Source organism: Centroberyx affinis, unplaced genomic scaffold (assembly GCF_046629955.1).
Source record: "Centroberyx affinis isolate AG114_WGS23_722 - 3 ecotype Tasmania unplaced genomic scaffold, CSIRO-AGI_Caff_v1 ptg001599l_1, whole genome shotgun sequence".
NCBI lineage: Eukaryota > Metazoa > Chordata > Actinopteri > Beryciformes > Berycidae > Centroberyx > Centroberyx affinis.
The window spans coordinates 88,645-101,714 of NW_027280045.1; the positions used below are offsets into that span (position 1 = coordinate 88,645).

The window sequence follows — 13,070 nt, forward strand, 5'->3', positions numbered from 1 at the left end:
GTGATGGTCCTTTCAGAAGAAGATCCAGTCATAGAAAGGCTACTTGGTGTCAGAAAATTCATTTAGTTGGGAAAAGTTGTAGCCTGCTGATTTAATACACCCCATACTGAACTGTTCACAAGTGATTAGTTGAGCTAAAATTTAGTTGATTAATAACCTGACATGCTCAGGTTTTGAGCAGAGTGCAATCTAGAGATGGGGAGGTAAACGTCATCTTGTCTCTTGTCTTGTCTGATGATTATATTCCAAGCTCCGTGACAAAAAAAACTTGACTACTAACAAAATGTGGGGTGCAATCCTGTTTCTAGATTTACAGAACTGACTTTGGGTTTGTGAATCATTTTATTTTTTACAATTGAACCATTTCACAATGTTGAGTTTCCGTAGTATTTATTCAGAGGGAAATCTACGACTATACCCATACATTTCTATATAAAATAGTGTTCCTTTTTTGATTGTAATCACTTACTTGCTGCATAAGACAAAGTTGAGCGTTACGTTTCATCGCAGTGAACCTAATTATAGTGTATTGCTTTTGTCATTTGAAAACGGGTATTATGGGAAATAACACGGAGTTATAATAACAAGGAGTTATTTATTCACGTTTTTTGTATTTGTGAGTTGAAAAATGCATGTGTTTTTTGTGTTTTTCAGGAATGGAGCCATGCAACCGAAGGAGGTTTTGCATGCAACCAGCAGGGGCGCTAGTTGTCCCTTTTTCCCACAAGCCTGTGCGGCATGCCTTATATAAAGAACTTCCACCCTTTTCCTTTCCTCACTCTCCTCGCTCTTGTGTCGCAGGTAACTACGCTGTCCTAACATCATGGCTTCAAACCTATTGTAGGCCGGCTACCGGTATTCAACTGTTAACTTTGCTTTTGTCTTGTGGTTTACGTGTTTACTCTGATGTGCTTTTACTGCTGCTGTTTTTTAAAATGTTTGCCTGCTAGCTGGAAAAAAGACTTGTTCTGTAGCAGCAGGCCTGACCTGCACCACGTGTCCCACAGCACATGCTGGGAGGCTAACGAACTAGCCACAAGCTAATCCAGTCATTTTCAACCACAGGCGTCATTGCGTTGCAGATTATCCCATGCATTAATGATGAAATAAGTGTTGGTAGGGACATCTGAGTTAAACTGAGGAAACGCCAACCTTTCTGACTGCATGGGAAAATAACATCCAGTGTTAACTCAAAACTCAACTTGTAAAACACTCAACTGGGGGAAAGGATTAACAAATGTATGGCTCATCTTGTTTTTAGGCCCATTGATGAGATCTCTGAAGTCAAGCTGGACTTCAACAATTGGTAAGGACACATTGTATATTTTTTACTTTATACAGCTGATGATGTTTCATTATAAGAGTAGTGGACAGAAGTGATTTCTGAGACTTCTTCACTGAGGCTGGTATGAGTAAAGCCTGAGCTTTTTTTTTATTTATTTTTTTTTAAAACGTGCCATGCGCCATTATTTCAGTTGAGCAATGTTTCAGAGCTGCATGACTGAAGTGTTTCCTCTCATCAGGTTCAACTTGCTGTTTGTTGCTGTCTGTGAAGTCATCACAAATCCTGATGGGTAAGCAGCATTTACCAATGAATCCATGTTCAATCTGACTGGAAGTCGATGATGATTCATGTATAAGAGTAGTGGACAGAAGTGATTTCTGAGTAATTAAACACTGAGACTTCCCTGTTCCCAACTAAGCATGTTAAACTCAAAAGTATCACTGTACTAAAATCTGTTTCTCAACAGGTATCTGAGATGCAGAAAAACACAATGAAAGACCTAAGACTGACAGAGGTAAGACAAGTCATCTGTTACAAGTTTTCCTTAAAGGGGAATATTGCCGTTTGAAGAATTTGGGTGTTTTTCTGTGCTCGAGGACAGTCTGAACTTGGACCAGTCTTTCCTACAGTTAGAAATCAGGTGGCCTTTGAATGTGATGTCACCGGGATGTAAAATATGGTGCTGACTTAGTGGAGCCATAAGATGCTGAATCGCACTAAAGTATAAGTTAATATTTTCATATTAACAGACATAAACCAGAATTTAAACCATTTGTGTGCAAGAACTCTATCTCAAATCTTATTGTCCACTAAGTCATTTTCCATTCATTCTCAATGGAGCATTGTGAGAATTTACATCCTGAATCACAAATGGGATGAATCAGGCTTCTCCAGTTTCTAGCTTTAGGAAAGAATGGTGCATCTTCACAAGTACTGGATGAACAGTCCTGGGGCACAGGAATAGCATGAGTTTTTAAAATGGGTGACATTCCCCTTGACATGGCAGTTCATCTGCACATGATGCCTGTGCTGCTGTGATGACCCTATTTGCTACTCTTGACAAGACAGGATGACGAAACTGCAACCACCTTTTGCATTTTCTGAGGCACAGATCACTTGAAACAGTCCTGAAGTTAAATGACTTTAAGTGCTTAACTAATGTATTGATTTTTTCCTTTGCAGTTGGTGATGGCTTCCTGCCAGCGCACTGCTGTCTGGTCTCCAGGTAAGGAACTGCAGTCTTGTGAAGGCTCCTTGCTGAATGCCTGTAAGGAAGCAGTAGAATAAAGGCTTTCATTTGTTCCACAGCCTTGACTTGATTTCTCATGTTTTGTTTGTCATTTCTACAGACGCTCTCAAATTGCTGGACTCAACCATTAACCCCAACATCCAGAGCAGGTAATGGACCCAAATTATTTGTTCAATGTACACAATCACATTCACACTGTTAATGATGATCTTGTTTAAAAAACAATGGGAATCTCTCTGAAAAAGAATGAAAGATGACTTTATACTGATACAGTGCAAACTGCAAAACGTATGCCATTTGCACATTGTCCGGCCTAAATTAATGCTTTGACATTAACTTACAGATTGTCTCCATCTTCTTGGATCAGTTGCAGGTGAGTTGCGACTTTGTGCTAAGATGCGTTAACCTATTTAAAAAAAACTCTTTTCTCTCCCCGATACAATGATGATCGCATAGTTCAACCGATAACCATGACGAAGATCAATGTCTTTCGCTCCTAGCTGATGTATCGGCTTCAACAACCTGTCAGGCCACTTGGTTTTTGGAAAAATTCCTAACTTTTTTTTCTTCCTCGTCCATTTCAGAAACAGAAATGGCTGACTAGTACAAAAGAAGACAAATTGAAGGTGAGTGAAAGATGTTTTTTAGTGCAAGGTTTTGATGACGCGTGATACAATGATGACCGCATAGTTCAGCAGATAATCTGTGAAGAAGATAAACTTGTCTTTCGCTCCTAGCTGATGTATCGACCTAAATTGCCCTTTGGCCCTTCAGTATTTAAAACATGGAAACTTAAGTTGTTGTTTTTTTCCTCCTCCCAGATGTGTACAACTTGCTGATGGAGAATCACACATCCTTAAAACGGTGAGACTTTGCACATTAAGGTTTTTGTTAAGACTTGATACAATGATGATCGCATAGTTCAACCGATAACCATGACGAAGATCAATGTCTTTCGCTCCTAGCTGATGTATCAGTCTTGAATGCTACAGATGGCTCATTATCAATTTATCCATCCTGACATCTACTTTTTTTTTCTCTCCCCAATACAGGATTCCAATGTGATCAAAACACGGACTGACTATATCACAATACAGTTGATATGGGTAGGTATCATGTCCCTGATTAACACCATTATGCATCGATGACAATCAGATGTGATGATTTTGAATCAGGTCGCTGATCCAGTTGAGGAATTAAGTCATTCATTCTGATCTGGATTGTCTAGCTGGTGTAAACTGTAAATTCTTGAGTGTGTGTAAGATGAAACTGAAGTTTATGTTGGCTTTGCAGGAGTGGACTTCCATGACAAGTCGCATGCACAAGATGCCTCCAGAAACATGGTGAGTATAAACATGGCTGACCCCATGAGCGCCTCAGATCCAGATGACTAGTATGGCTGGGTATCAGTTTTTTAAATTGTTTCCAAAACTAAGTACAAGTTAAAACTAATTTTCAACACAAAGATCCCACCTATTCTGCAACAGATATTTCTACCTGCTATCCCCTTGTGTATTCTCAAAAATAGTAAAAATCCTGATTTTTACTACAAGAAGTTTAACACTTTAAAGCTTGTCATACCAAAAATTGTTTCCCTGATACCCAACACTACTTGCAACCAAATGTCCCTCCATCTCAGCCACATCTGGGTCTGAAGAGCTGCTCATGTACAGTAGTCGGGATCTCAGTTGGTGTTGTACGCCTTTCTAGATCCCTGTAGTCTGGCCTCTGTGATGACGAGTAAAGACTGACGAGTAAACCATGGAGTCTGTAATATTAGCTCTAGCTGAGCTGGTCAGTACTCTACTGTCATCCTGATGCTGAGTGTGTGTACGTGTCTGTTCTCATGTCCATCTGTCTCTTCAGGTGTGGTGACTTCGTTTGGAAGTCATGGACTGAAAGATGGGATTGTCTAAAGTGAGAATGCATGACTAATACAACATACACAGCATGAATGGGTTCAGTGATGTTTTCACAAATGTCTGACCTGAACATCAATGTGGACATTATCTTTTACTGAGCAACCTAGTAAATCAAATCTCACTCTGACCAGTTGGAAAGTAGTTACAACTTAATTTTTCTTACTTTATCCCCATCTTCAGGTGACAGCTGGATCTTAAGCATAATCTTGGTAAGCATTTCATCAAATTGAAATGAGGCTAGTCCAGGAACTTGCTCATTTGTAGAAAAATGAAAAGACAAATATATCACTGAATAGCAGTAATATTACTGATTAGATGCCATAATGGGCTTCTGGACTCTGCCTTTTGAATAAACCTTCTCAACCTGTGATGAAAAGATTCTGCCAAATGATTCTTCTGATTATACCCCTACCGTTCCATTTTTGTCTGAGGTTGTATGGTCAATGCAACATGGTGTTTTCTGTTTTCCAATATTGGGTTCCCTAAAGTAGTTTTTCCTTCCTCCAAAAGTTGCCTGTGTTGGGATGAGGAAGCCATGCACCAGACGAAGGAGACCTGGCTATCCTAATGAAAAGTGAGAATTGTGCCTGGTGTCTGGATTGAAAAACTGTTTTTTTGGGGGGCGGTTTTGGAACAACCTGTGAAGAAATGATTCTGCCAAATGAGATCTCTTGATTATACTCCTTACCGTTCCATTAATTCTGAGGTTGTGTAGACTAGGGGTTCCCAAACCAAGGACCCCCAGCAGTCCTTTAAGGGTGCTGGGCGTCCCAGACAAAGGGGAGTAGTTCCTTTTCCCTATAATTTTATTCACAAAAAGTACAGTGAGGGTGTGCAAGACCTGAGCTGAGTTTGACTTTCCCCACCTACAGCAGAGACATTATCTCAGATGGACAAATCCTCTATCAAATGGGGCTCTGCAGAACTATATTGATCTAGGGGCCCTTGAAATGAAAAGTTGAACCAATAGTGTAATCAATGCAGTGTTTTCTATGCTCAGAGTTTCTAATCTTCTCTTTCCCCCTCTCAAAGATCCTGTCCTTGCTTGATGGCGGCCCGGGAGCTGTGGCAGGACTCAAGACTGTCAAGAACCTGTTTTTGAAGTGTAACTTGAAATATTGTGCCAATAAAAAAAATACTGAAGCAGATTATTGTGGTGTTTATTATTTTTAAACTGTCTTTTTGATAGTGAACTTGTTGACAAACGGTTTGGTCCAAAGTACATCAGTGGTTTCAAATCATGTAATATCAAGTGTACAGGCTTTTGCTCTAGCCAACTGGACCCAAGTAGGTAAACAACAGTTTTTGGAAGAAATTCAACACATTTTTGCCCGCACGTGAGTACACGCTACTGCTGTAGTGTAAACGTGTATTACGAGACCAGATTAAACAAAACAGTTATTCAGTACATGGTACATGTACCATCGGAAAATCTGGGGGATGAATTTATATATTTTTGGTCATGTTTAAGATCGTTGAGATGTCTGTTTGGTCGAATTTGATGTAAATTGCGTGTTCCAATAATTACTAAAGATCCGGGAACCTAGACCATAGAACATCATAGAACCTCCTTGAGTGCCAGGAGCCGGTTGCCATGACGGGAAGTGACGTAAGAGAGCGTCCAGTCGCTTCCTGGTGACCAGCCCAGGGATAGCAACTGTAGGCAAACAGCCAGCCAGGTTTTAAATGGGGTTGAGACGGGACGAGGTGTTCAGTCTTCATCTGACGGGCTCAAACTAGCTGCTTCACCAATGTTTCTCTTCTCGTTTGCGCCTCTACTTTGGGCTTTGTCCGCCGAGGCTGACTTCTTCCAGTTCGACAGCATTTCAAACGCGTCCACGTACTATTTTAATTATATTTATTGCAATATATGGGAGGGGGAGTGTCAGCCAAACCAGGATGATGCTACCCAGCAAGGTAAGAGATTATTCTGAACGGAATGAATTATAGCTATTTATTAATTATCGGCAATTAGGTTAAAAATCAGTGCGAAAAACGGACATCCAGTAGATCCACATTGGATGGAGTTGTCCAACGGTTTTATGTAATGCATGTAACGTTAGGCTACCTATACATCAAATAAAAGCGTAATAAATGTAGTTATTGTGGTAATACTTTACAATACTGGTACACAAATAAGCATATACTAATATTTTTACTAATCCATCAATCATAATTAAGGTATAGACTAATGTTTAATACAAGAATTAGTCAGTTATGCACATTGCTGTACTGTGCTTGTTAATCTTATAACCATTTGTTTTCACTTGATAGCTTTCATAGTTTTGACATGTTACCTAGCTGTTACAACAGGAATATATAAACTGACTTGTGCATGAAATGTCTTGTTGATGTGAGCAGTTCCTACCAGGGACCTTTGGGCAGGTTTTCCCCAGGACTACATCAGCCTGCTGCACCAGTGGTACTGTAGCCTGGGCCAGTGCTGTGAGTCTGGAGACTGCAGGATAACTAACAACATCACAGGTATCAGACTACACTGTATTAAGATTCATCTTTCTTTTAGCGGTGCTTTATTGCCCCTGTCCATCTGTAATTGTGAGTGTGTTGGTCAGTCCAGTGAGGCAGTAAATATTAAAATAAATAACTGTAAATCATAACCACTTTATTCTGTAACTTACAGGAATTTGGCAAGCTGGCAGTGGTGCAAAGACAGCCAACTAACAGAAACACTTAAGATGATATAGGAGCAACAGGACACATTCAGACACAGGAGGACAGTGCAGGACATACAGCAGACAGGACTGCAGATGTGCAGCTATTGATGTCATTCTAAATATTTGCAAAAAGGGATCCTATCAGTGCATTCATGCCACGTTGCATGCAGTAGGTTGCAGCCATAGGTTAGAGTCCATCTGTGCAATAGGTTGTATAGGGTGAGACAGATATATCGGTTTGCCCATCTTTGATATTGGCCTTTAGTAAATATCAGAAGTCTGCCAGTCATGTGGTCCAGTGCCGATATGATCGAGGTTCATCCCTGTCTGCAACTATATAAAAGCATTGTGTAAAACTTGCAATGAAATTATATTCTCTTTTTATATGCTCATTTTATTTATTCATTTTAATTGTTCAATTATTTTTTTGTAAATGTAATTAGCCTGCCATGTAAAAGCCTAATGTATTCCAGAGTTCCCCCTAGTGTTGAATAGGTGGCATGTTTTAGTGTCGCTCTCAACACACTGAAGTAGAGAGGTGCTCATTGGAAGTTGGGGTGTTAAGACTTGAAGAGCAATGAAGAAAACCAAATCCAAGGCACACTTCTCCTAGAAAAAAAGTTTTAAAAAGCTGTTTGCTTGGCATTACAGATTAAATCTTGCACCGACACGTTGCAGCATATGCTGACTTGCATGTGTAATGCCATGCATTAGCCACGAAAATTAAGGCTTTTTTCTAGGAGAATAGTGTCTTGGATTCAATATTCAATATCTTAAAGATATTGAATATTTGAACAAAATATTGTCTATCAGTGACTTAAGTCTAAAAACATTGGTTTTGGCATCAGCCTTCAAAAACCCTAGTAACATATTAAGAGACAGTTATACTGAATAGGATGGAAATGCATGAAATAAGGTCTGAGCCTTGTGGAGCTTGGATATAGTGACAGTATAAAAACTACTGCAGACATTATAAGGCCTGCAAGATTGTGCAAATTACACTAAATAGGATATTAGACTGGACAGTAATAGTAGAGGTTACAGTCTGTTCCATAGGCAAAGCTCTGTGAAATTCCCTACAATTGTCCAAATTGATCCATAAAAGGGCCATGCATGCTTCGACTGTAAAAACTCTAAACTGGTGTGTCACATACTGTATTTTGAAAAAAGCCATTCCAATATTGTAAACAATAATATTTTGGCAGGGTGTGATGACATTATTGCAGGGATTATATCCTCTATCTGGAGCTGTCATTTTGAAGTGTGCTGTCTGTCATATGTGCGTCCGCCCAGGCCTGTCCCGGGACCTTCAGATGAAGCTCCACGGGCAGCACCTGGCCCAGTCCGTGGTTCTGAAGGCCATCCAGGGTTTCATCAACAACCCAGAGTCCAACAAGCCGCTGACCCTCTCCTTCCACGGCTGGTCCGGCACCGGCAAGAACTTTGTGGCCCGGATCGTGGCTGATAACCTGTACCGGGACGGGGTGAAGAGCGAGTGTGTCCGTCTGTTCATCGCCCCTTTCCACTTCCCGCATGCCAGACTGGTGGACACGTACAAGGTAAGACAGAGCCCTCTTGGCACGGAGTTGGCCTCTCGATGACTGGAACACACAGCTGTTGCTTAATCAGATACACAGCCAGAGCTGCGTTTTCATAGTATTTTGTAATTACGCATGTGACTGATAAAGGTCACAGATTTAGTCTTACTTGGAATAGTGCTTCAAATCAAACATTTATCCTATGAGTACTGGCATATTTCCTGGTGAATATAAAAAAAAAAGATGCATGCTTTTTGGAACCAGGCACTCGTCCAACCAGGCGACAGGTACCAGCGTGGTCCTTTCTAAACAGATTTTTACACAATCACTGCATTGGATTTCAAAATGATATTGACACAATATTATTACGCACACTGATCCAACAGGACATAGTAGATAGGAGAACTTTTAAACAGATAAGGTCAGAATCTGCAAATGTGGACTCAAGAATTACGTTTGGCAGTCTCTCATGTCCGTTCCCTAGATTAGATTAGATGAAAATTTAATGATCCCTGAGGGGAAATTGGGTCATTGCAGCAGCAAAGAATAGAATATAGATAAGAATAGAACAAAGAAAATGTGTTGAAGATAATTCAGCAAATAGGTAAAGATACAGCATCTTAGTCGTGTTAAAACTGAACTGTTGGCTTGAGAGGATTCCTGCTTATTTGACTATTGACAGATTTAGATCACATGTTTGCATTTATGCAGGCTGGTATTAGATCTACGGTGTAGATGTGCAAGTGTGCATTATTAACTGTTCACCAGTGTTGGGGAGTAGTATGTACTGTATATATAGGCACTCAGGCTTCTGCACCTGTCAGTGATGATTATGTACAGTATATTGTATATTTTCTGAATCTCTTTGTCCCAACATGTGGATTACCTCACCTGACCATCTTGTCACTTTCTTCCCGCTTTCTTTCTTTAATTTTCTTCTCTTTTTTCTCGTTTACTCTACCTTTACCTCCAAAGCCGACACGTCATAATTCTCACCCAAAAAATTGAATATTAGCTGTCACCTTAACCTCACTGTAGAGCTGTAGAGACAAAAAATGAATGTCGTTATTGCTTATATTTGAAGATATAGTGATTTTCACTGTGGTGTGGTCTTCCCCTCTCTCTGTCCAGGGCCAGCTGAGAGAGGCGATCCGGGACATGGTGCTGCGCTGCCCTCAGACTTTGTTCATCTTCGATGAGGCTGAGAAGCTCCACCCGGGCCTCATCGATGCCATCAAGCCCTACATGGATCACTATGACAACGTAGACGGGGTCAGCTACCGCAGAGCCATCTTCCTCTTCCTCAGGTTAGACCAAACTCCAGGCACATACTGACTGTTAGACCCGGGTCAAATACATTCACATACTTTATTTGCAATGAATTGAACTTAGCAGGCAATCAATCTAAGTGTCCCAAAAGTGAACATCAGCCATCAGGCACTTCAACCAATAACCAAACACCACTGGCCCAGATATTTTGGCAGTTCATCTGTAATGACAGATGTTTCTTCCTCTGTCTCCATTACCACCCTTTATGGATTTTTCATGTTCTCAATTACTCATGTCTAGTTTCTGCTGAGGAATGATGTAATGAGTCAGATATAGAAACACATTTATTGCCAGAACACTAAGTTACAGTAATATGATGGAGGTCAGATCATTTATCCAAGGGTAATTTATATTTACACCTGATACATAACATATTAAGTACACGATTTGAACTGACAAACCTTCATCTCACAAACGCAGCCAACCAGATCACAAGTGAGAAATAGACAAATGCACCAAGAAATCAACAAATGCAGAGATTTTCCACTGCTCAGTGTTTTTTGCCATGCTTGCTCTCTCTGCAGTAATATAGGTGGAGCGACAATCAACGATGTAGCGCTGGACTTTTGGCACTCTGGTCAGAACCGTGAGGATATCGGCATGGAGGATCTAGAGCATCGGCTACGAGCTGAAGCCATGGAGTCTCAAGGTGTGCAGCAGTCATATTTGTTTGGATATACAGTACATATGAATGGATTCCCAATTGTGTTGTTGCTATACAGATGAGTTGCCTCTGATATATGTATGCGCACCAGACCAGATTCTACCTGTGGATGTCAAAATCCTGTAGCCATCCTAAAGATTCACTGATGTGTTGCCTCAACCCATTATTTAAAATCAGGCTGTCTGCAAATTATGTAATTCATCTGATACTAGAAACCTCTCCTTTACTTCCTTGTGAAAAAAATGAATTCTAATAAGCAGTTATCCAAAAAGAAAATGAAGGCAATCTCAAGTCTCAAGTGAAAAAATATAAAGAGCCTTTATTACATGGGCTGCAAGACAGTTAAAAATGACCAAGGCATTGGTCGTTTTTATTTTTTTCACTAGCAAGTGAAGGATCCAAAGTTTTCTCATTATCAGTTTGAATCTGCTTGTCTGTTCATATCAGACCCAAGCACTGCTTTTCCCTTATGTCCTTATGTCCTTAATAATTCATCACTTTATATAATAATACATAACAGCTAACTTATCCCAAAAGTGTTAAAATTACAAATGTATCTGTTGCACTAGCTTTATGGACCTGCTACTGGACTTGTTTTATTGTTTGTTCTGAGGTGAGATGTTTTTATAAGTGCTTTTTTTCATCTCAGCTGCACAGATTATTGATAAAATACTCTTTCTGTGTGTTTTTTATCGTTGTATTTTATCAGTGTGTGTTTTTATCACTCTGCTTCAGTGTCACAATACAAAAAAACTGAATTGGGCTTGAGAGATTCTTATCCATTTCCCTGCGCGAATCTCTCTCCCAGGTGGTTTTGCTCAGAGTGAGCTGATGTCCGGCCACCTGATCGACTTCTTTGTGCCCTTCCTGCCGCTGGAGTATCGCCACGTCAAGCTCTGTGCGCGCGACGCCTACGCAGCCCGAGGCCTGGAGCCGGACGAGGGCACGCTGGACGAGGTGGCCAAGGCGATGCTATACCTACCCAAAGAGGAGAGACTGTTCTCGGCCCAGGGCTGCAAGTCTATACCCCAGAGGATCAACTTCTTTCTCCCCTAGAGAGAGAGGGGCAGATAGAGAGAGACCTGGAGGAGGAGTGAGATCGCTTTACCAGCCCATCTGCATACAGAGCCACAGCGGAGACCTGTCTTCTCCACTCTCTCCCCCCCCTCAGATACGTCCCGTGTCTGTCCAGGTCCCTCGGAGAAGACCGGACAGCAGGGCGGCTCCAGTATAACAGGGAACAGCAGCGCGCCCCACCCCGCAGACATGAATATCGGTGCAGGGGAACACGTATTACGCCAGATGGTCATCATGTGCAGTGCGGCTGCTCGTCCCCACCTGTCCGGTTTGAACCTACACACTGCCAAGACAGAGAGCTGAAGGAGATGGCATCAGTGGTTTTGTGCGTTTTGAGTCACAGAGGGCAGTTGATAGCCATTTTCGTCATGTCATGCTGTATTTATGTCTTTTCACCTCGCTCAAAGTCTGAGTTGCACTGTTTTGAAATTTAGATCAGGTCAGTAATGTTCAGTAATGTTTCAGTATTTGCATGTCAGAATTTGTGCTTAGTTGGCATTGATTATTTATTTACTTTACTGCCATATTTGAACATATTACTGTGCCAAATTCTTTTATTGTTACCTTACATCGTGAACATTTTTGGGTCAGGTAGATTTTGTGTAGTGTAGTTTTGTGGAGTGTAAATGCAGACTACGTACCTGGCATGGTACGTACAGGGACTGTCTGTGATGCAGTTGTTACAATTGAAACTGTTGGTGCAAAAACAGTTGTGAGAGAAGAATTTGAACTACATGTTGAAAGCAATGAATTCATTTGAAAGTCAGCAGTTTTGTGTAATTTTGTTTGATAACAGTGCTTTAACTAATCTATTTCTTTTAGGTAGATAATTCCATGGCGTCATATGAACTCCATAAATGATTAACATCATCATCCTTTCCTTAGTATATAGCATCTGTGTAAATGTTAATATTTATGTCATTTTGTGGCATAGTTTACAATTTTTTTTAAATTTCTGAGTATGTTTTGACTCTCACACACTCACACACACACACACACAAGTCTGTGTTGGTCTGCATCACTGGTTCTGCTCTCTGATGGTCAGATAGTCAAACCATGAGAAGAACATGGTTGGAAAGAAGTCTCATTACAGCAGTGATTATATTTTAAGAAAATAAACTTCCCCATTGAACTGACAAGAGTTGTGAAATTCTTCATTACTTCATGCAAAGATTTCAGTGGACTCATTTGTAAGAAAAACATTTATGCGTTCCAGATTATTTATTCATCATCTTGCCAATCCATTCTTTTTTCTTTTCTTTTTTTTTTTGCTTAATAAAGCAGGCATATCTCATGGGTATGCCAGGGGGTGGCATAAAAATCCTACAAAA

General features: G+C 40.6%; 1 protein-coding gene, 1 long non-coding RNA gene and 10 other non-coding genes across 14 annotated transcripts; all 12 read left to right on the forward strand.

Moving 5' to 3' along the window:
* The first annotated feature begins 782 nt into the window (after nucleotides 1-782).
* LOC139651146 (uncharacterized) lies at nucleotides 783-5,602 on the forward strand. Of its 3 annotated transcripts, XR_011695682.1 has the most exons (15): nucleotides 783-801; nucleotides 1,262-1,306; nucleotides 1,524-1,574; nucleotides 1,752-1,799; nucleotides 2,468-2,510; nucleotides 2,635-2,683; nucleotides 2,878-2,907; nucleotides 3,119-3,160; nucleotides 3,356-3,398; nucleotides 3,587-3,640; nucleotides 3,828-3,877; nucleotides 4,401-4,451; nucleotides 4,637-4,665; nucleotides 4,967-5,030; nucleotides 5,489-5,602. It is a non-coding gene; the product is annotated as an uncharacterized lncRNA (long non-coding RNA). The 3 variants fall into 3 exon arrangements; XR_011695681.1 differs by lacking the exon at nucleotides 783-801 and having other exon boundaries at nucleotides 1,123-1,306; XR_011695683.1 differs by lacking the exons at nucleotides 783-801; nucleotides 4,401-4,451 and having other exon boundaries at nucleotides 1,123-1,306.
* Nucleotides 1,088-1,169, forward strand: LOC139651161 (small nucleolar RNA SNORD74). Its single transcript, XR_011695692.1, has one exon. It is a non-coding gene; the product is annotated as a small nucleolar RNA SNORD74 (small nucleolar RNA).
* LOC139651157 (small nucleolar RNA SNORD75) lies at nucleotides 1,340-1,405 on the forward strand. Its single transcript, XR_011695688.1, has one exon. It is a non-coding gene; the product is annotated as a small nucleolar RNA SNORD75 (small nucleolar RNA).
* On the forward strand, nucleotides 1,618-1,685 carry LOC139651158 (small nucleolar RNA SNORD75). Its single transcript, XR_011695689.1, has one exon. It is a non-coding gene; the product is annotated as a small nucleolar RNA SNORD75 (small nucleolar RNA).
* Nucleotides 2,728-2,809, forward strand: LOC139651152 (small nucleolar RNA SNORD79). Its single transcript, XR_011695684.1, has one exon. It is a non-coding gene; the product is annotated as a small nucleolar RNA SNORD79 (small nucleolar RNA).
* LOC139651154 (small nucleolar RNA snR60/Z15/Z230/Z193/J17) lies at nucleotides 2,968-3,046 on the forward strand. The gene has a single exon (XR_011695686.1). It is a non-coding gene; the product is annotated as a small nucleolar RNA snR60/Z15/Z230/Z193/J17 (small nucleolar RNA).
* On the forward strand, nucleotides 3,202-3,283 carry LOC139651162 (small nucleolar RNA snR60/Z15/Z230/Z193/J17). Its single transcript, XR_011695693.1, has one exon. It is a non-coding gene; the product is annotated as a small nucleolar RNA snR60/Z15/Z230/Z193/J17 (small nucleolar RNA).
* On the forward strand, nucleotides 3,433-3,511 carry LOC139651153 (small nucleolar RNA snR60/Z15/Z230/Z193/J17). Its single transcript, XR_011695685.1, has one exon. It is a non-coding gene; the product is annotated as a small nucleolar RNA snR60/Z15/Z230/Z193/J17 (small nucleolar RNA).
* LOC139651156 (small nucleolar RNA SNORD78) lies at nucleotides 4,493-4,558 on the forward strand. The gene has a single exon (XR_011695687.1). It is a non-coding gene; the product is annotated as a small nucleolar RNA SNORD78 (small nucleolar RNA).
* On the forward strand, nucleotides 4,818-4,890 carry LOC139651160 (small nucleolar RNA SNORD47). Its single transcript, XR_011695691.1, has one exon. It is a non-coding gene; the product is annotated as a small nucleolar RNA SNORD47 (small nucleolar RNA).
* LOC139651159 (small nucleolar RNA SNORD47) lies at nucleotides 5,092-5,165 on the forward strand. The gene has a single exon (XR_011695690.1). It is a non-coding gene; the product is annotated as a small nucleolar RNA SNORD47 (small nucleolar RNA).
* Nucleotides 5,603-6,207: 605 nt separating the features above from the next.
* Nucleotides 6,208-12,722, forward strand: tor3a (torsin family 3, member A). Its single transcript, XM_071527983.1, has 6 exons — nucleotides 6,208-6,373; nucleotides 6,818-6,940; nucleotides 8,425-8,690; nucleotides 9,801-9,976; nucleotides 10,523-10,647; nucleotides 11,471-12,722. The coding sequence occupies exons 1-6, from the start codon at nucleotides 6,208-6,210 to the stop codon at nucleotides 11,716-11,718; spliced, it is 1,104 nt and encodes a 367-aa protein (XP_071384084.1). The 3' UTR covers nucleotides 11,719-12,722.
* Nucleotides 12,723-13,070: the final 348 nt, after the last annotated feature.